This window comes from Melanostigma gelatinosum, assembly GCF_949748355.1.
Source record: "Melanostigma gelatinosum genome assembly, chromosome: 4".
NCBI classification, from domain to species: domain Eukaryota; kingdom Metazoa; phylum Chordata; class Actinopteri; order Perciformes; family Zoarcidae; genus Melanostigma; species Melanostigma gelatinosum.
This window is the reverse complement of record NC_136637.1, coordinates 12926322-12945480: the sequence shown is the minus strand read 5'-3', so window position 1 is coordinate 12945480 and position 19159 is coordinate 12926322. Positions and strand designations below refer to the sequence as shown.

The following is a 19159-nucleotide window of genomic DNA, read 5'->3' as shown; positions in this document are numbered from 1 at the left end:
TTTGTTTTGTTTTTTTATTCTAAATGGGAGTCAATTGCAGTTGAGTCTTTGACTTTTGGCCTGTGATGTGTTTTTTAGCAAATGTCTGAATACAGAAATGAAGCATTAGTTCAGGCAAAGCATTGAAGTCACTTTTATGCTGACATGTTAACATGAAAAGTAGTAGTTACCAGTCTGAATTGTCTGTGTGCTGTATGTGTTTGTATCTGTCACAGCTGGAGTCAGCGGGCAGAATGCTAAAGGTCACAGAGGCAAGACTAGAGGATTCTGGGAAATACACCTGCCTGGCCACCAATGCAGCTGGTGAAGCCCAACAGCGCACACGGCTCAGTGTCCATGGTAACTTCGAGATACACACAGCACTATCTCTGCATGTTTCCGTCCCTTGTCTCACTCGTCTCCTGGTTTCTGTGTCAAGGGACGAGGTGAAGCCAGGAGAGTATCATCTGATAAATGACTGTTCTTGTGTGTGTCCCTCAGAGCCGCCCAGTATCCTCCACTCTGGAGAGATCGTGAGCCAGACCATCCTGTCAGGCTTTCCCACTGAGCTTGAGTGCAAGGCCACAGGCAGCCCATTACCTGGTGAGACGCCTCACAAACTTTGTCCTCCTTCCTGCTGTGCTCACTTGCGGGCTCCAGGGCGACGTTTCCTCTCAGTTTGAATTGGCTGTTCTGCTCTTTTCCTTATCTTTAACCATTAATGGAACGGCAGAAAATGTATCTCAGATGACTCCCTACAGGCAGCTTTACTCTCTTCTCACTGACTTTCACTCCTGAGTACAAGTTCAGTACAGATAAGCAGTCACATTCCAGTGTTATTGAACCCTCCTTTCTTTGGCTGTGTCTGCATTTTACAGCAGGTGTTTCATTCCAACAATCTGATATCTGTGAAAATGTTACATGCGAAAATATTTGTTTTAGGCTCCATTGTCCAAAGCAAAATTAGAGATCCGGTTTGTAAATTAAATTTCACGACCACAAATAGTCAAATAATAAAATTCTATTACTTTGACAAAGCACTAAATGGTAAAATAGGTCAAAATACATCACGTCTCTCATCTGCTTCTGTGTTCTGAATTCTCGAAACCTTTAAGCACACCTGGACAGTGTTTGCTTACTTTTCTGAGGTTTGAAACAAAAAATACTGAAGCAGCTTTTAGTTTCTGTGCACCAATATCTGGAACAAACGTAAGTTCTGAGATGTGATCCAACTCAAAGCTAATCACGGCTAAAACAAGGGTTTTGTTTTTCATTTTCTTTTGTCTTCTTTTCTGCACTCCAACCTTCATCCCTTTATCTGTTATTCCTTTCTTTTTCTTTCTGATGTCTTTTAAATCTGATTTTCATGTTTTTTTTGCTTTATTTAAAGCACTTTGAATGACCTATTGTGCTTCAGCTATCACTTGGTACAAAGATGGCCGACCTCTGACAAGTGCAGCTGGCCTGACTATGCTGAAGCGTGGCCAGATGCTGGAGATTGAACGAGCTCAACTGTCTGATGCTGGGACATACAGATGTCTCGCGGTCAACCTAGCTGGAGTTGCTGAGATATCCCACAGCCTACAGGTGTACGGTGAGTACATACATTCAACTGAGATTTGCGGATTTTTTATAAAATCAGATAAGTAGACATAACAATGTTTCTCTAGGAGACGACTAAGTCACACAGGGTTAAAATACTCTTCTGTCAACCTCCTTATCCAATTTCTGAAAACAACTTAAAACTCCAGCAACTTCTCTGTCTGAATATTTGTCATGCATTTATGCAATCATTTCCTTTTCCTTCCTTGCAGTGCCTCCGGTCATCTCCAGCCGAGGTGGGACCGTAACAGTTGTGGTGAATGAAGCTGCCAGGCTAGAGTGTGAGGCCACCGGTGTTCCCCTGCCCAGCCTCACATGGCTCAAAGATGGCAGCCCTGTGGCAAGTGTGTCACATGGCATACAGGTGTGTACACATTATTCTCATATCACTGTGATTATTTAATTGTTTTTTTACGAGGCAAAATGGGGAATAAAGTCTCCTTAAATTGTTATCTTGAATTAAATCAAACATATACAACATATGCCTACATTTTCAGGAAACGTGTCATGGTATTATTCTGTCGTTTTTTTTGTTGATTGCTGTGTTTTTATGTATTTGTGTGTGTGTTGTGTGTGACCTGTTGATGTGTTCCTCCCAGGTGTTGTCTGGTGGCAGAGTGCTGTCTCTAACCAGTGCACTGGTTAGTGATACAGGGAGGTACACCTGCGTGGCTGTCAACGCCGGAGGAGAACAGCATAGAGAGTACGACCTGAGAGTTTATGGTGAGTAAATCAGCACGGCAACAATTCTGAACATATATATATATATACAGCTACATACTTTACGCTTACATACAAAACAATAAATGAGTAACTGTTTTGACAGTAGATTTATCGTTTTAGCCATGTTTCAAGACATTTTGATGAACGAGCCTCGTCTAAAGTGTGACGATTTTCATCTTTACCATGTCTTGCATGATAGTAAACTGAATATCTGTTTTGGACTGTTAGTCAAACATAAGTGTTGAAAACTATTTAAATATGTCTTCTTCAGCTCAGGGATTGTTTTTACTATTCTGTGACGTTTTGCTGACAATCACAGATTCAGCCAACAATGACATAACCTCCATCATCATTATGACAGAGACTGAACGAATGCTGCACTGCATTATATTTTGGGGATGCTTTGAAGTGCCCATAACGTTTGGTATTAAAATTGTTATTAAGCATTAGCTTGATTCGGCAAGTTGTTGGCAGGTGCTGTTGAAAGAAAAGTACTTATTATTCAATTCTTCTCCTTCGGACTTTGTGTTCATGACTTTAATGTCTTTTCCTTGCTCCCTTCTTGTTTTACTGAGTAATGGCTCTGGCCGACTTTAGTATGTCTTTCAACAGAGCATCAGTTCCAGCAGGGAACATGAATTGAAATACTGAAACAATATTTGAACAAGACCTTGAGCAAGTCTCTGCATGGGGAGGAAGTATGATTTGATTAAGTTTAGCATTTCAATAAACCTTGTCAGTTTCCCTACACAGAGCTGTGCTTGATGGCAGATCAGTTGTTATACAAGTCTAATGTTACCGAGCAAATAGGAGACAAGTAGTTTAGATATAAAGTCTGTGCTTGTATGTGTCTGTTGCTGTATGTCTATGTGGGATACAAACATCCAGATTACGTGAGTTTCCTCAGAAGGATCAAAAGGAGCTTGTCCAGAGAAATAAAGGCAGATTTGTTGTGGTAATTACTACCATTCTTCTGCAGCTTCCTGTGTCTGGCCTGGGCTGAGCTGAGGGTCTGTTTCTGTCTTTCCCAATGACCGTAATGTAGGGGAAATTGGCGAGCAGCCTTTTTTTAGATCAGGGCAGATTCACCCAAAAAGGACTGTCCTGTCTCATGAAGTACTGACATTCAGAAGCTTAGATTAATGAAATTGCCACTTGATGCAGATGTTATATTTAAGGAATCCAGTCTGCTGTTAGAATAGAGACATTGTCATACTGAGCTGTTGCAGAAAGTTGTCAATTAACTTCATTTTCCACCGTTTGCCTCGTTGCTCAGATTAGGGTCCCAGAAATGTTATAGGAAATCTAGTTAACAGGTCTCAGCGACACCCGTTGATTGTGATGATACCTAGATAATCACATGGGAACAGAAACATTCTTATGGGAATTCTCCTCGTTATGTATCTCAGTGCATGTTAGCAATTTCCTTGGAGATTAGGTTTCATGAACTTCTTGGAAATTAAGCTATACTCTCATAGTTAATACCACAAACAAATGTTCAACAGGTTTGATGATGCTGCCATAACCCAAGATATAATTAGTACTTAAAGAGCACCAGATGCCCAACTTAACCGACCCTGTGCATCTCAGGAAGCAATTATTCAGTTTTGCTTATGAGGTAATATGAAGAGCTTACAGCATTTAGAATGGCCAAGCGGGCTGACTTTCGAAGTCAATAAACGCAAAAGAGCATCTGAATAGTGTGTATGCGTACCTCATTTATGGTCTCATTTTGTATCCATGATACTCTGTAATCTGTCAGAAAAATGTTTTCAGCAGCTTGCTTTCATGTCTGCCACAGTGCCACCAAACATTAAAGGGGAGGAGGTGAATGCCACGGTGATGTTCGGTGGTCCAGTGGAGCTGCACTGCCAGAGCGATGCAATCCCTCCACCCACCCTTTCTTGGCGCAAAGATGGCCGCCCGCTCTTCAGGAAGCCTGGTCTGACCGTCTCAGCGGATGGGAGTGTGCTCAAGGTACAGCCAGAGTTAGAAATTATAAAACAGTTATATTAATAATTGTAAGGAGTGTTTTGAATCAACTTGAAGTACAAAGTACTTTTTTTTTTTACGAAATAAATATCTAGTTTATTGGCTTAATAATTCAGAGTTTTTTGTATATTTGTCTGTATATCTATTTGTAGGTCGATAGTGCCCAGGTGCAGGATTCAGGCAGGTATTCCTGTGAAGCCACTAATGTTGCCGGCAAAACAGAGAAGAACTATAACCTCAATGTCTGGGGTGAGTTTAACTTCATTTTTGGCTCTATTCTTTTGTTATTCTGCTGAACCCACTCTTGATGAAAGACTGCATGAGCCTGTTACCGTATCTAACTATGTTTGTGAAGCCAGTGTTTGACTTGTTTGTTTCGTTATACATACACTGTTTTATGTTGAGTTTTGATGGTTGGTGTGATATTATATTTATGTATTTATGTAGAAATTGTTGTAGTTGTTAAGATTCTCTTTGGGTACCTTTTTCCATTTTTCACCCTCAGTGAAATGCACCAGCATGTAGCTTGAATAAGATGTGAGCGCCTCCTTTAGGTGTCTTGTTGTTATTACAGTTTCTCCCAGTATCCGCGGCTCAGAGGAGGCGTCTCCTCTGACTGTGATTGAAGGAAGTCTCATCACTCTGGTGTGTGAGTCCAGTGGCATACCACCCCCCAGCCTTATCTGGAGAAAGGACGGTGAGTGCATCTTAGTTTGTAGATTCACAACGTGACGACAAGAGAAAAAAGGAATATACTGTGGACATTGGGTGATGCACTGATGTCATGAGGGTTGCATGTTTGAACACCATACCTAACCTGTGTTTTGTGTTCATCCCAGGTTCTGAGCTCAAATCAGACCAACGGCTCAGGGTTTTGTCAGGAGGTCGCCAGCTGCAGATCTCCAGCGCTGAGAGGACAGATGCAGCCTCCTACACCTGCACAGCCTCCAGCACAGCCGGCACCATTTCCAAGGAGTACAGCCTGCAGGTTTATGGTACGTGCGTGCAAATTTACGAATACATGTTTGTATCATGCAGCAAAAAGATATCGCTATAGAGCATGTGCACCAACTCAGCTTGCTTCTTTCACTTCAGTCCGCCCTTCTATTAGACGCAGCGAGGGCAACACCGATGATGTTGCTGTGACAAAAGGAGGCGATGTGACCCTACAATGTGCTGCAGAGGGCGTACCACGACCAGCCGTCACATGGCTGAAAGATGGACGGCCTATCACAGGCCAGCATGGTGCAATGATCCAGAATGAGGGGAGGCTGCTGCAGATTAAAGATGCTAAGGTGTCAGACACAGGTCGCTACACCTGTATCGCTGTTAATGTGGCAGGACAGGCTGACAGCAAGCATGACATCAGTGTTCATGGTATGAAGCTGTTTTCTTTTCTTTTTTTTTTTTGCTTTAATCTTTTTCTGTTCCTAAGTTTGGGGAATTACAACCCATTTCAATGTCTTCAATTTTCTTTCTCTCTTTTTGACTCATTCCCTCTCCTCTTGTTCAGTCCCACCTAGTATAATCGGTCAGGCGCAGTTGCCAGAAAATGTGAGTGTTGTCGTGAAGAACCCAGTTGCGCTGAGCTGCGAAGCTTCTGGCATCCCTCTTCCTGCCATCACGTGGCTGAAGGATGGACGGCCAATCAAAGCTACCAGCTCACTGCGCGTCCTCTCGGGTGAGTTACAGTCTGACTTTCTGGGCTTTCAAATTGAAATTGTTTTTTCAAGCTTCTTCCCCCATGTGTTGTCTGTCATGTTGGATGTCTTCAAATGTCGATAAAATTCCTTCTTAGTTTAGTGTCCCATCCATGAAGGAACAGACTCGAGGAAAGCAAGCCAACACACAATATGAATGATGGTTTAAATTTAAGAGTAAAACTCAAACTATTTTGCTACCCAGCTGGGTTTCAAAGGCCAAGCAGTTGCAATACATTACCAGCAATAAGATGTAATAGGCTTATTGCAACTGGGGCCAAACTCAACAGACAGAGAATTGGGAAAGAAGACAAACTGTAGCAATTACTTTGAATTGTGTTTTTAAACATTTAACCAGATGTATTGGGTTTTTCCAACTTAAACTGTGGCCCCTTAACTTAAGCAAACTACCTAGATGTGCATAACTAGAAGTAGCATGCATCTGCCAAGTTGACCCATTGGATGCCATTGTTTGGATTGTTAAGGCGTAGAAAGTAGAATTTACCTTGAGTCAATGTTTGTCACAGGAGATTCTCATGAACCCTGTTCAGTTGTGTTTAAAGACAGATGCAATTCGTCTTGAATCTCATTATACTGGTTTGTAAATGTTTTAACAGCTGTGAGCCTCAGAGTCTAAACTATTTTTGGTAATTGATCCCAGTTTTCGAAGAGGGGTGATTCACTTTCAACAGGCTTTAAATGTTGTTTACACATCCACAGGGTGATTGTCTTTTGTGGAAAAGGGGGCAGGTTTATGCTGACACAGCCTTTGAAAACATTCCATGATGACAATAGATACATGTCAGTAATTTGCCTGTTAAATCTCTAGGGGGCCGGAGCCTGCGTCTAATGCATGCTGCAGCAGAGGATGCTGGGAGGTACACCTGCATTGTGTCTAACAGCGCTGGAGAGGAGAGGAAGAACTTTGACCTCGACATCCTCAGTAATGATATTATATACCTACTTTAGTATTCTGTTTCGACGGCATCATATTAAATAAAAATGTCAACTTCAGTGTACAGATTTCAATACCATTTAAAAGTCTATAGGGGTGAGCATTGTTTTCGTCTGAAGATCCTTTGATTTCATTTATCATCAATCTGAAGAGATGTGATGAACATGTATCTCTCACTGTGAAAGCCTTTTTAATACATTGGAAGACAGTGAGAACCATGTAATTGATTTTCAGTCTAATCCGACAGTTCCACCAAGCATTGTGGCCGAGGGAACTGTGGTGGATACTAAAGTCAGGGAGAAACACAACATAACGCTCACCTGTGAGGCCTCAGGTAATTGACATCATACAGACATCTCTACGTTGACTTCCAAATCTCATGTGTTGCTGATGAAAATTCTCCTGATCGATCCTTAATGTAGATTATATTAAAGATACATTGATCCCTAACCTCACCTATTAATCTCCCAGGTAACCCTTCACCACAGATTAAATGGCTGAAGGACGGACAGCTGTTGGTGCCTGACAGACGCCACCAAGTCTCGTCTCACGGACGTTTCCTCCAAATCTCCGGGGCCCAACTTGCAGACACTGGCAGGTACAGCTGCCTGGCATCTAACAGTGCCGGGCATCGCAACCGCCACTTCAACCTCAATGTCCTGGGTACAAACACAACTCTTTAAAATCATTTCTAGTATGAATCAAACTCTTTGAGACATGTCTTTGATTTGATTGTTCTGCGCGTCCCTCCTTTTTTTTTGCCAGTTTCTCCCACCATTGCTGGGTCAGGTCCTGACGGTTCTGCAGAGGAGGTGACAGTAACTCTGAGCAACCCCACCTCTCTGGTGTGTGAAGTCCAATCCTACCCTCCTGCTCTCATCACCTGGCTCAAGGACGGCACTCCCTTTGAGTCCAGTCGCCACATCCGAGTCCTCCCAGGTTTGAGATCACACGTACATTACGCTCGAGTCAAACTAAACAGAACACAGTAGTGTGGTGCATCTTTTGTCATTCGTCACCCATACTTTCACAGGTGGGCGAACCCTGCAGATTATCAATGCTAAAGAAGAGGATGCAGGGAGATATACCTGTGTGGCCACTAATGAGGCTGGAGAGACACTGAAGCGCTATGAGATCAAGGTGTATGGTGAGATTCCTGCATCTTTTTTTACATGCTCTATTTTATTTTACCAGAAAGTACAGCGCAAAGCTTTTCATGTGGAAAATATCAGTTCTTGCACAGCCTATTTCATATGCTTACATGAACATGTAACAAGTAAACTGATAGTTATCAGTAATCAATTTCTTCACAAAGATTTAACTTGGAAATTGCAACCTGTAAATTCTTGAAGATGGATGAAGGATCATCATACAAACATAGCTATATACATGTGAGTGTAATCTTACACAGGTTTCTTGACTCCAGTTCCCCCTCAGATCAATAAGAATGATATCCCAGGGGAAGGACTGGCCCCCAAAGAGGTCAAGATAAAGGTCAACAGCACACTGACCCTGGAGTGTGCAGCTCAGGCGTTTCCTACACCAGCACTGCAGTGGTACAAGGACGGACAGGTAGACATCTAATTTGATTCCATTGGAGACTGTGGGTGAAAATAAAGAAAATAACCTGTAAAAGCCACAACTACTGTTTCTACCACAGATCCTGCGTGCAGATGACCATGTGTCCATAACAGCCAACGGTCGTATTGTTCAGATCAAGCATGCTCAGGTGTCAGACACTGGCCGCTACACCTGCATCGCCACTAATATAGCTGGAGAGGATGAGAAGGACTTTGATGTAAATATACAAGGTGAACTGGGTTGACTGATGCCGATGTATTAACTGAGACTATTTGTGCATTTCATGGGCTCAGAGTATTCTCATGTGTTTTTATTTTAATACTAAAATAGTATATCGAAAAGGGAAAACAACTGCAAAAAAATGTTGGGCTTGTCCAATAAAAACATCTATTTTAATGTCAACATCCTTTTAGGTAAATGTAGAGCCATTGCCTTGATTATATTTCCAACCACAAACCAAAATTAAGTTTCCAAATTGCTCAAAGAAGGACTTAAACATTTGTACTCTTTCCTTTCCCCCCCCCCTACTCAGTTCCACCTCATTTCAACAGGCCTGGTGGAGTCGGTGATCCCGCGTCTTCCCCTGGCTTTGGACGGGATGTTCGAGATGTGATACTCAACAATCCCATCTCTCTATATTGTGAGACCAACGCCGTACCCCCTCCAACACTCACCTGGTATAAAGATGGACAACTGCTGTCCTCCAATGACAAAATACTGATATTGCCAGGTGAGATAGACAACAACAAAAAACAGAGACAAAAAAAGGTGGAGCAAGACAGAATGAGTTCATACGTACTAACCTTTGACAGTTTTATTCTCAGGTGGGCGAGTCTTACAGATTCCCAGATCCCAGGCTGAAGACTCAGGCAGATACACGTGTGTGGCTGTCAATGAAGCAGGAGAAGACTCCATTCAATATGATGTGCGAGTATTATGTGAGTAAAAACACTTTTCTTTGTGGTACAAGTATCAGTCAGTTTAACAGAGCTGGGTGAAAGTCTTTTTCACATAGATCTGTTTCTCATTGTGTATTTCTGTCCTTCATCAGTGCCCCCGACCATACGGGGAACAGACAGTGATTTGCCTGATGAGGTCACAGTCCTGGTCAACAAAACTACCCAACTGGAGTGCCACGTGGATGGAAACCCCGCCCCCAAGATCACCTGGTTTAAGGACAGCCAGCCAGTCAGCTCAGATGGGCCACATAGGATCCTGACCAATGGGCGAACACTTCAGGTAACAACCAGGAAGCACATGTTCTGTTTCATGCGTAGTTCATTTTAGTTTGAAACCATTCCAAGTTAAAGTTACTATATATATATAACACACAGAAACCCTTGTTCAATGTCATTCAGTCCAACAGGAGGTTAATGCAATAAATACTTTATTTATGCACAACTTTCTAAAGTCTGCCCTGTGTTCTGACTTGATTCTACATGTCTCCATCTTTCCCAACCATCAGGTGGTGACTGCTCAGGTATCTGACACAGGGCGCTATGTGTGTGCGGCTGACAACGTGGCTGGAAGTGCAGAAAAATATTTTAACCTTAATGTTCATGGTGAGTCGCATGTGAATCACATTTACATTCTAAATGCTCAATTTGATCAAATTGTGAAAAGGTGAGTTGAAGATGCATCTACATTTACTCTCATGTAGAAAGAACTGATTTCACCTGAATACTGTTAAAGACTGCTCTCTCAGATAAAAACGACCGTTTGTTTCTCGTATTTTTCCTTTCAGTGCCTCCCACCATTATCGGCCTGAGTCCCGAGACTGTGACTGTGGTGGTGAACAACTTTGTATCTCTCTCTTGTGAAGCCACTGGTTTCCCCCCTCCCACCTTGAGCTGGCAACATGATAGGGGCCCCATTCAGGCCAACACGAATCACGCTCTCATCATGCCAGGTGCTTAAAATATCACATTTAAAAGAATGAACATTGAAGCCATTTTACATTGAAAAAAAATAACAGTAGGTTCTGAATGTTTATTTGTGTCCATTTGTGCCTTCAGGTGGTCGTACACTACAGATTCTGAAAGCAAAAGTATCTGACGGAGGAAAGTACAGCTGTGTGGCCATTAACGCAGCAGGAGAGGCTTTCAAACACATCTACCTCACTGTTTTTGGTCAGTCCACATCCACAATGTGTGCACTGTACACGGAGCGCCTGACTTTACATCATAAACTGACGGTCAATGTTTTCCCCTCTCCTCTGCCTTTCCAGTTCCTCCAAGTATCCGGCACAGTAGTGGGGACTCTCCTGTGGTGGTGAATGTGCTGGTTGGGAAATCAGTAACTCTGGAGTGCGAGTCCAACGCTGTACCTCCTCCCACCATCACCTGGTACAAGAACGGCAGGATGGCGACAGAATCGGCGAACCTGCGCATCCTGGCGGAACGACAGATGCTTGAGATCAAAGGCTCAGAGGTAAGAGATGAATGGATGCAATGCTGTGTCTGTTCTCGTTTTCAACATCTTTCAGCGATTGCATGTCCAGTCAAACAGTATGGACATTACTGTGATCTGTCTTTTTCTTTGTTTTTATTTTGATGAAAGCTTGAGTTTTTTGTAACAGCCACACTTTGACCGCGCTTGACTGAGCGGGCCATGACATAAAGATGATACTGACATTAAAATGATCCTGCCCATCACATCAGTGGGGCCAGCCACAGCAGTTTAGTCTAAGCAGATACAGTGTAGATGTAAGAGCAAGTATCTGCTCTTTGCATTGGAGAGAGTAGGACCTAAAGGCAGCTTAAAGGTGCTGTTAAGTCAGGGCCTGAGAATGTCATGTGACCCAGCCTGATACCCATTGCAGAGCCTGATGATGGGTCAAAACTTTCATTTGACATGAATGCTTCACTTCCACAAGAGTTCTGACCGAGCTTCTGGCACATTTGACTTTTCATTGATAACTGACGATTATTTTTGTTGTTTATCTTGCTTTTATGTCTGCTCTGTTCTTCAGGTGTCTGATACTGGACAATATGTTTGCAAGGCCAGCAATGTTGCTGGACAAGTGGACAAGAACTTCCACTTAAATATTTATGGTAGCTCACGATATATGTATTTATTCAAATATCTGTAAGAACATAAAAACACGTATTGAATTTTCAAACAATGCTTAACACTTACAAGATAATATTAAAGAAACGCCTCCCTCCCTCTGCAGTACCTCCCAGTATTGACGGGCCAGCAGAGGAGAGTGTTGTGGAAACCATCAGTAACCCAGTCACCTTTGCCTGTGATGCTACTGGAATCCCTCCTCCAAGCCTGGCTTGGTTGAAGAATGGACGACGCATCGGTACGCCTTCGTTTAGTTTACATTTTTTTGTGAATCACACAACCCCCCCAAAAATGTAGTTTGTTAATGTCGTCCTGGGAATGATATCCATTATTAAGCTGTATCGTACATTTAAATGAAATGACCTGCTTCTCTACAAGTTCACACAGAAAAAAACACACGTATGGATGAGGGAAAGGGCTAACGTTAGATGACTAGGTTCTCATTGTAATTTCATTCATATGATTCTTTAGAGTATTCCGAGTCTCTGGAGATGCACATCTTCTCAGGAGGAAGCAAGCTGCAGATTGCACGGTCACAGCTTGCTGACAGCGGCACTTACACGTGTTTGGCCTCCAACGTGGAGGGCAAGGCACAAAAGAGCTACCACCTCGCCATACAAGGTACATGCAAAGCCTCAGCCACTATAAATAAGTTCAGAATATTACGACATACTCTCGTCTGGCTTTGTGTGTCGACTGTGCTGTCAAGCTTATATTTTATCATACAGATAAATGTATTTACCATTTCATTTGTTCTTATGGTATTCATAGGATTGTGCTGAGGCCAGTAATTCTCTCTCAGTCCCTCCCAGTATCTCTAGATCAGAGCTGCCCAGTGAAATGGGAGTCCTGCTAAATGAAAGCATCCAGCTGGTCTGTCGAGCCCGGGGAACTCCGACTCCAACCATCCAGTGGTTGAAAGATGGGGAAGTCATCAACAATACGAGGGACGAGGGGCTCAGGTAATGCTTGCCGCAAGAAAATAACTAAATAGAAGGAAATGTATGGGATTTCACAGCAGGCCAATCCAGTGGTAAATGATGTTCTAATGATAAAAGTGGTGTCACTGCTGATGCGATGCTGCCTTTGTGTGTAGAATCAGTCCGGATGGCAGCACACTCACTGTGACTGGAGCTCACACCACTGATAGTGGCAAGTACACCTGTGTGGCCACCAACACTGCAGGACAGGAAGACAGGATATTCAATCTGAACGTGTATGGTGGGTCAAATTGATTTTACTACTTGTACTGTCCAGTACAGACAGTCTGAGTCACTTGTCTTGTTTATTTTAATGTCACTGACTTTGCTTCACATTTACTTTTTCAGTGCCTCCTCTGATAGACGGCAACAGTGAGACAGTTGAGCAGTTGACCACGGTTTTGGACAGTTCTGTCAACATTGAGTGTGTTGCTGCAGGCTCTCCACCGCCCCAGCTCAACTGGCTGAGAAATGGCTTGCCTCTGCCAGTGTCCTCCCACATACGGCTTCTTTCTGCTGGACAGGTGCTCCGGTAGGTCAGTGGACAGGGCTCAATAAGAGTTTGTAGCACATGGTGCTGCGTTAACAACAACATCTTGTGCTTTGTATGTGCACATAAATTGAAATGATTGCAAAGCAGTGTGTTATATTAGGGTAAGACGAAAGGTATCGGTGCAATTGGTATCTGTTAAAATTGCAAAGAAATCTTATGCGTTGACTTGCGCAATTATGTTTTTCATGAATTAATTCTGCTGCAGGTTTTCCTACTATTAATTCGGTGTAGAAATTCACCCTTCATAAAAGAAAAAACAATAGTTTGTTGGTTATTTTACACCTTTAGTGAGAGTTCAAATGTAACACGATACCTTTTGTATCTGTCAGTATTACACGAAGTCAGGTGTCCGACAGTGGCACCTATACCTGCATCGCGTCAAACAGAGCAGGAGTGGACAACAGACATTATAACCTACAGGTGCATGGTGAGTCTGAAAACGTTCCTCGCTTGTACAATCTGAGAACCACATCACAAAAGCAAACTGTTCAGCAATAAATGGCAATGAACTGTATCTTCTATTGTTTTCCTCAGTCCCTCCTGGCCTGGACGGAGCAGGGAGCACAGAGGATGTGACTGTAGTCAGAGGAAACTTGGCTTCTCTGCTGTGTGTTGCTGATGGGACCCCGACCCCTTCTTTGTCCTGGCTCAAAGACGGGGTAACTCTGATTCCTGACCCCCACCTCAATTTTCTCAATCTGAATACCACTGTGCAAATCATCCAGGCCCAGGTCAATGACACAGGACGCTACACTTGTGTAGCTAACAATACCGCTGGCCAAGCTAGTCGCCACTTCAGCTTGAAAGTTCTGGGTGAGTAAAAGCACATTAAAGCTCTTATTCTCCAGCTTCAGCTGCGATTCATGGATAAGAAAATAAATAATCGTTTGGTTTATGTTTTCATTTTCAGACCCTCCCCACATCAAGGGCTCTGGTGTACCAGCAGAAGTATCTGTCGTGGTTAATAACGTGCTGGAGTTTCAGTGTGAGGCTTCAGGTATCCCGACACCCTCTCTGACCTGGCTGAAGGATGGACGCCCACTCCCACAGACGGACAGTCTACGCCTCCTCCGGGGAGGAGAGGTGCTCCGCGTGGCCTCGGCTCAGGTAAGTGCCACGGGACTGGTACATATTAAATTTTAATTGAATCTTTCTCTTATCTGTAAAAAATTAAAAACATACTTTTATCAAATACTGTATATGATAGTATAAGTCCTGCAATTTTGGGCTATAGCCTACAATTTCCAAGTTATTTTCATAGGCATATTACAATCTCAAGTCTCTTCATAATCATTGGCATCCTCATTGGCGACAAAGTTTTTCTTTCGTCCATTATAACTTAGCTGTTTGTTAATTCATATAGAAATAGAACGGTCTGTTTCGTCGAACAGCAGCGCTCTCATTTTAGTGTAGAGCTTCACATTGTATTTACAAACACACCCTTTGTCACGCTGTTTGTCTCTTGTACTCAGTTGGAGGACACAGGCAGATACAGCTGCTTAGCCAACAGTCCGGCAGGCGATGATGACAAGGAGTTCCTCGTTCGAGTGCATGGTGGGTAACACAGATGTGTAATACACATTGCTGTTCACGCTGTACATAACATTGTTGGAACAATCTCTGACTCAAAGGTAATTAACGTATCGTACAAAAAGGGATGATTCAGTCAATCTGTACATTGGTAATAAATATGTTCTACTGTCATGCCTGTAATGAATACATAATACGGTGACATGAGATTGGGCTATAAAATCCATGTCAGTCTCTTTCTGTTGTTTCTGTAACAGTTCCCCCTAACATTGCTGGGGAGAGCACACCTCAGGACGTGTCAGTGCTGCAGAACAGACAGGTGACTCTGGAGTGCAAGTCAGATGCTGTTCCACCTCCAACTCTGACCTGGCTCAAAGATGGCCAACCATTGCAGGTCAGAAACCAAACAAACAAACAACTATCCACACAATGCAATTAATTCTCATGAAACGTGTTCACAAATGACTGTCTTTGTGTAGGCCTCTGCCCGTGTGCGTATTGTGTCTGGTGGCCGCTACTTCCAGATCAACATGGCTGAGCTCAGCGACAAAGCTCAGTATACCTGTGTGGCCAGCAACATTGCTGGCAAGACCACGCGGCAGTTTAACCTGGCTGTAAATGGTACAGTAACATCATGTATCCACAACTAATGTACATATAGATATACGTTATATCCTTTCTTATAGAGCAGAAAAGGAGATTCTTTTTCTCTTTACAACTCCTTCTGTAATTACAGAGCAAAACTCAATGCCCAGCTACAAATGAGTAAACAAATATGTATCTGTCACCTGTGCCCTCAGTGGCCCCAACTATCAAGGAAGGCTCACTGACCGTGTCAGTGCACATAAACAAGCCAGCAGTGCTTGAGTGTATCGTAAGTGGAGTGCCACCGCCCCGTGTCACATGGAGAAAACATGGTGCCGTATTGGCAGGAAACAACGCCAGGTAAAGCCACATGTTATGCAACAATGATGCCTTTTTGCAGATTCTGTCTCAAATCAGTACTATTTTCATCATAAAACAATTGCATTTTCAGTTCTATTTGATGAATATTATGTATTAATGGTTTCCAAGTTCCACAATCTAAAAATCATATATTATTATGATGTTGTAGCACAGCTCAGTTATTGGCATTTCCCCTGTGCTGTACCTTATCCAGTTTGTACAAATGTGCGCAGGTACACATTTGCAGAGGATGGGTCATTACACATCCACTCTTCTCAGGTGACCGACACCGGACGCTACCTGTGTATGGCAACAAACCAGGCTGGGACACAACGCAAGAGAGTGGATCTGCAAGTATATGGTGGGTGGTAAATATGTGCATACAAAAACAAAACGCATGAATACCTTCAAACTGTCTCAATCACCCACAAAGACAGTCGCCCAGTAATCTTGTGATCGTCGGTTCTTATCTTTCAGTCCCTCCTTCCATCGCTGACAGCCGCACCAATGTGACGGTTACAGTCAACGTTCAGACCACGCTGTCCTGCGAGGCCACCGGTATACCCAAACCCACCGTCAGCTGGATGAAAAACGGGCGGGCCATCAATACTGACCAGAAGCAGAATTTGTACAGGTTGATCCAGGTTTTCTCCCTCTCCAGTGTCTGATTCAAGAGTTAAGACTGACAAATACAAAACTGGAACATTTTATAATTCCTCATCTTAGATGACATTAATAGCTTTATTGCTTCAGCCTTTCGTTGTAAGATTCACTGTTTAAAATATATATATACCGTATATATTATTCAGTTTTCCATCTTTTTATAGAGCCTACGTCTATTTTATTGTTTCCAGATTACTATCATCAGGCTCCCTGGTAGTTATAGCACCAACAGTGGAGGACACAGCAGTGTATGAATGTGTGGTCTCTAATGAGGCAGGGGAAGACTCCAGATCCATCAACCTCACTGTCCACGGTGAGCAACACAGCGTTTGTTGAGAAATTGTTCCGATATCATGATTTGATTGGATTTATATTTCTGTTGTAAATCTTCTTTAACATTTAATTTGTTACATGTTTTACTTTATGTCCGTCTAGTTCCTCCGTCTACAGCAGATGAACCCACAGAGCTCGTTGTAACCAGACTGTCCCCAGCGGTCATCGCCTGCACTGCCTCTGGCGTCCCGGTGCCCACAATCCACTGGACTAAAGATGGCATGAAGCTTACCAAAGAGGGACAGGGCTACAGCATCCTGCCCACAGGTCAGAATCAGGATTAATGTAAATAGTACGCACATTTTATTTGGTATGATTTTACAAAGTGACACCAAAATACTTAAATTGCTCGCAAAATACGTTAATCACCAACTCTTTTATGAGAATTAGTAATGCTTTTGTATTCAGTTAATTCTTCCACTGGTCTTGCTATATTCGAAGGAAAGCTACCACTGTGAGTCATCTAATACATCATTAGAGGTTATACCAAGTGATAACTGTGTCAGGTTACTTTATTAGCTTCGTCAGTTTTGTTGAATTGGTGTGTTATGATCTGTGCTCAGGGCCAGTAGAGATCCCCTCAGCTCAGCTCAGTCATGCAGGACGCTACTCCTGCACGGCCAAGAATGCTGCCGGCTCCACCCACCGCCACGTGCAGCTCACAGTGCAGGGTAAGAACATCCTGAGGACCAATATACCAAGAGACTCCCTGCTGGAGACGAGCAAAAATAATCATGGTTCTGAACTTAACTGCTTTCCATATCATAGTTTTGAAATATAATTCATTTTCGCTTGATGATGATTTCATTAGTGATATATGTTCAGTGATTACATTTTTTTAATAGAGGACTTTAACGGTTATAAGACTCTTGCATGCTTTTGCTGTACCACTTTATTCTTTTTTTTTTCCTGAGATCTTTCTGAGCATCACTCTTTTCCCATCCCTCTCCTCAGAACTCCCAGCAATCCAGTCTCATCCCTCCACCCTGGATGTGATCCTGAATAACCCCATCACTCTGCCCTGCAGGGCCACAGGCTCGCCCAGGCCCACCATCACCTGGCAGAAGGAGGGCATCAATATACCCACCACGGGTAATTAATATCTCTGTGTGTGTGTCAGTCATCATAAGTAATCAGGCATAACAGCATGTCTCTTGCTTCATGCCAGGTGGAAGTTTCACCGTGCTGCCTAATGGTGGTCTCCAGATTAATAAGGCCTCTGTGTCGGACTCTGGGACATACATATGTGTGGCTCAAAACCCTGCAGGGACTGCGCTGGGCAAGACCAAACTCAGAGTACAAGGTAAGGCACTCACTCAAGTACAAGTAACTAGATTAACATTCGTATTATGTCATATTCATTAGTTGTGTACAGGGATGTAATAAGAACACCTTACAATCATGTGTTGTGAGACAATAGCGCTGCATTAAATACTACTTTTGAAAAGAAAAGTTTAATTTTCAGCTGCAACGTCAAACTTATTTTAAAACATTCTCGCAGAGGTAACATTCATGAGTCTTCAATTCCAACCTGCAGCCCCTCAGTCATCTAAATTCATATTCATCATCCTAGATGCGTTTTTGTTTCTTTCCGAATAACGTCAATAAATATTCTAAATATTTTTCCATTTGCTGTGTCCTGCAGTCCCTCCAGTAATCAGCTCCGTGGCTCAAAGGTATCTGTCACCTGTGGACTCCTCTGCGACGCTACACTGCCAAGCTGACGGCTCCCCTCCCCCTTCTGTCACATGGCATAAAGACGGGCAGCCGCTGAGTGAATCTGTGCGCCAGCGGGTGCTCAACTCAGGATCCCTGCAGATCGCCTTCATCCAGCCAAGTGATACTGGACGATACACTTGCACTGCTGCCAATGCAGCCGGCACAGTCAGCCATGAGATGAGCCTCACTGCACAGAGTAAGTTTCAGTTAGTGCAGTATTTCAAACGACATCAATGAACACAGCGCACAAACATTATATATTGTGAAACTGATCGAACTGAATGTGATACATTGGTATCTTCAAATATTTTAAAACCACATTTCACATACAATCTCAAGCACCACTTTCCATTGCAAAGATGTAGCTGTAACTACCCATGTACTTATGCTTTAACTGCATTTGTTTTCAGTTTCACTTCACTGAATGAGCACTTCACTAGGTACACCACCTGTGAGTGTAAGCAAGCAGGAAGAACAAAGCCTTTTTCCATCTTTGGTGTACTGCATTTCCCCATGTGCAATAAAGCGATCCAGTTAATTGCCTCAAAAATGTATAAAATGTAATGTAGAGGGCATTAGTAGCTTTGCATATTTTCTAAAACCTTCACTAGACTAAAATGAATGTGATATTGACTTCTTTGCAGTCCCACCTTCCATTCAAGCTGGAGAGCAGCAGGTAGCGGTGGTGGAAAACAGTCAGGCTCAGCTGGTGTGTGTGGCAGAGGGGGTCCCTCAGCCCAGCCTGTCCTGGGAGAAGGACGGTAATCCTCTCAGTGAAAGCACAGGGGAGTACACCATCCTGCCCTCTGGAGAGCTGGTAATAGACATCGCTCAT

The 19159-nt window shown here is 43.1% G+C and overlaps 1 protein-coding gene across 1 annotated transcript in view; it reads left to right on the top strand.

Annotated features, from left to right (window-relative positions):
• hmcn1 (hemicentin 1) overlaps positions 1-19159 on the top strand; it is a gene marked incomplete at its 5' end in the record, with an annotated part of 83924 nt that overhangs the window by 52754 nt on the left and 12011 nt on the right. The window contains 47 exons of the mRNA XM_079266635.1: positions 216-339; positions 481-582; positions 1397-1573; positions 1794-1945; positions 2181-2304; positions 4106-4281; positions 4449-4545; positions 4871-4993; positions 5136-5291; positions 5392-5673; positions 5810-5977; positions 6826-6939; positions 7199-7285; positions 7423-7614; positions 7717-7890; positions 7985-8098; positions 8378-8523; positions 8612-8762; positions 9065-9262; positions 9357-9470; positions 9584-9771; positions 9998-10094; positions 10277-10441; positions 10548-10661; positions 10760-10962; positions 11504-11585; positions 11708-11839; positions 12073-12222; positions 12404-12563; positions 12698-12822; positions 12930-13113; positions 13464-13561; positions 13669-13947; positions 14045-14241; positions 14607-14688; positions 14922-15058; positions 15144-15285; positions 15465-15609; positions 15843-15970; positions 16087-16243; positions 16464-16585; positions 16708-16872; positions 17169-17276; positions 17560-17697; positions 17774-17908; positions 18251-18520; positions 18969-19159. Coding sequence (XP_079122761.1) covers positions 216-339; positions 481-582; positions 1397-1573; positions 1794-1945; positions 2181-2304; positions 4106-4281; positions 4449-4545; positions 4871-4993; positions 5136-5291; positions 5392-5673; positions 5810-5977; positions 6826-6939; positions 7199-7285; positions 7423-7614; positions 7717-7890; positions 7985-8098; positions 8378-8523; positions 8612-8762; positions 9065-9262; positions 9357-9470; positions 9584-9771; positions 9998-10094; positions 10277-10441; positions 10548-10661; positions 10760-10962; positions 11504-11585; positions 11708-11839; positions 12073-12222; positions 12404-12563; positions 12698-12822; positions 12930-13113; positions 13464-13561; positions 13669-13947; positions 14045-14241; positions 14607-14688; positions 14922-15058; positions 15144-15285; positions 15465-15609; positions 15843-15970; positions 16087-16243; positions 16464-16585; positions 16708-16872; positions 17169-17276; positions 17560-17697; positions 17774-17908; positions 18251-18520; positions 18969-19159 — 7065 coding nt within the window. The remainder of the gene's footprint in view (positions 1-215; positions 340-480; positions 583-1396; positions 1574-1793; positions 1946-2180; positions 2305-4105; positions 4282-4448; positions 4546-4870; positions 4994-5135; positions 5292-5391; positions 5674-5809; positions 5978-6825; positions 6940-7198; positions 7286-7422; positions 7615-7716; positions 7891-7984; positions 8099-8377; positions 8524-8611; positions 8763-9064; positions 9263-9356; positions 9471-9583; positions 9772-9997; positions 10095-10276; positions 10442-10547; positions 10662-10759; positions 10963-11503; positions 11586-11707; positions 11840-12072; positions 12223-12403; positions 12564-12697; positions 12823-12929; positions 13114-13463; positions 13562-13668; positions 13948-14044; positions 14242-14606; positions 14689-14921; positions 15059-15143; positions 15286-15464; positions 15610-15842; positions 15971-16086; positions 16244-16463; positions 16586-16707; positions 16873-17168; positions 17277-17559; positions 17698-17773; positions 17909-18250; positions 18521-18968) is intronic.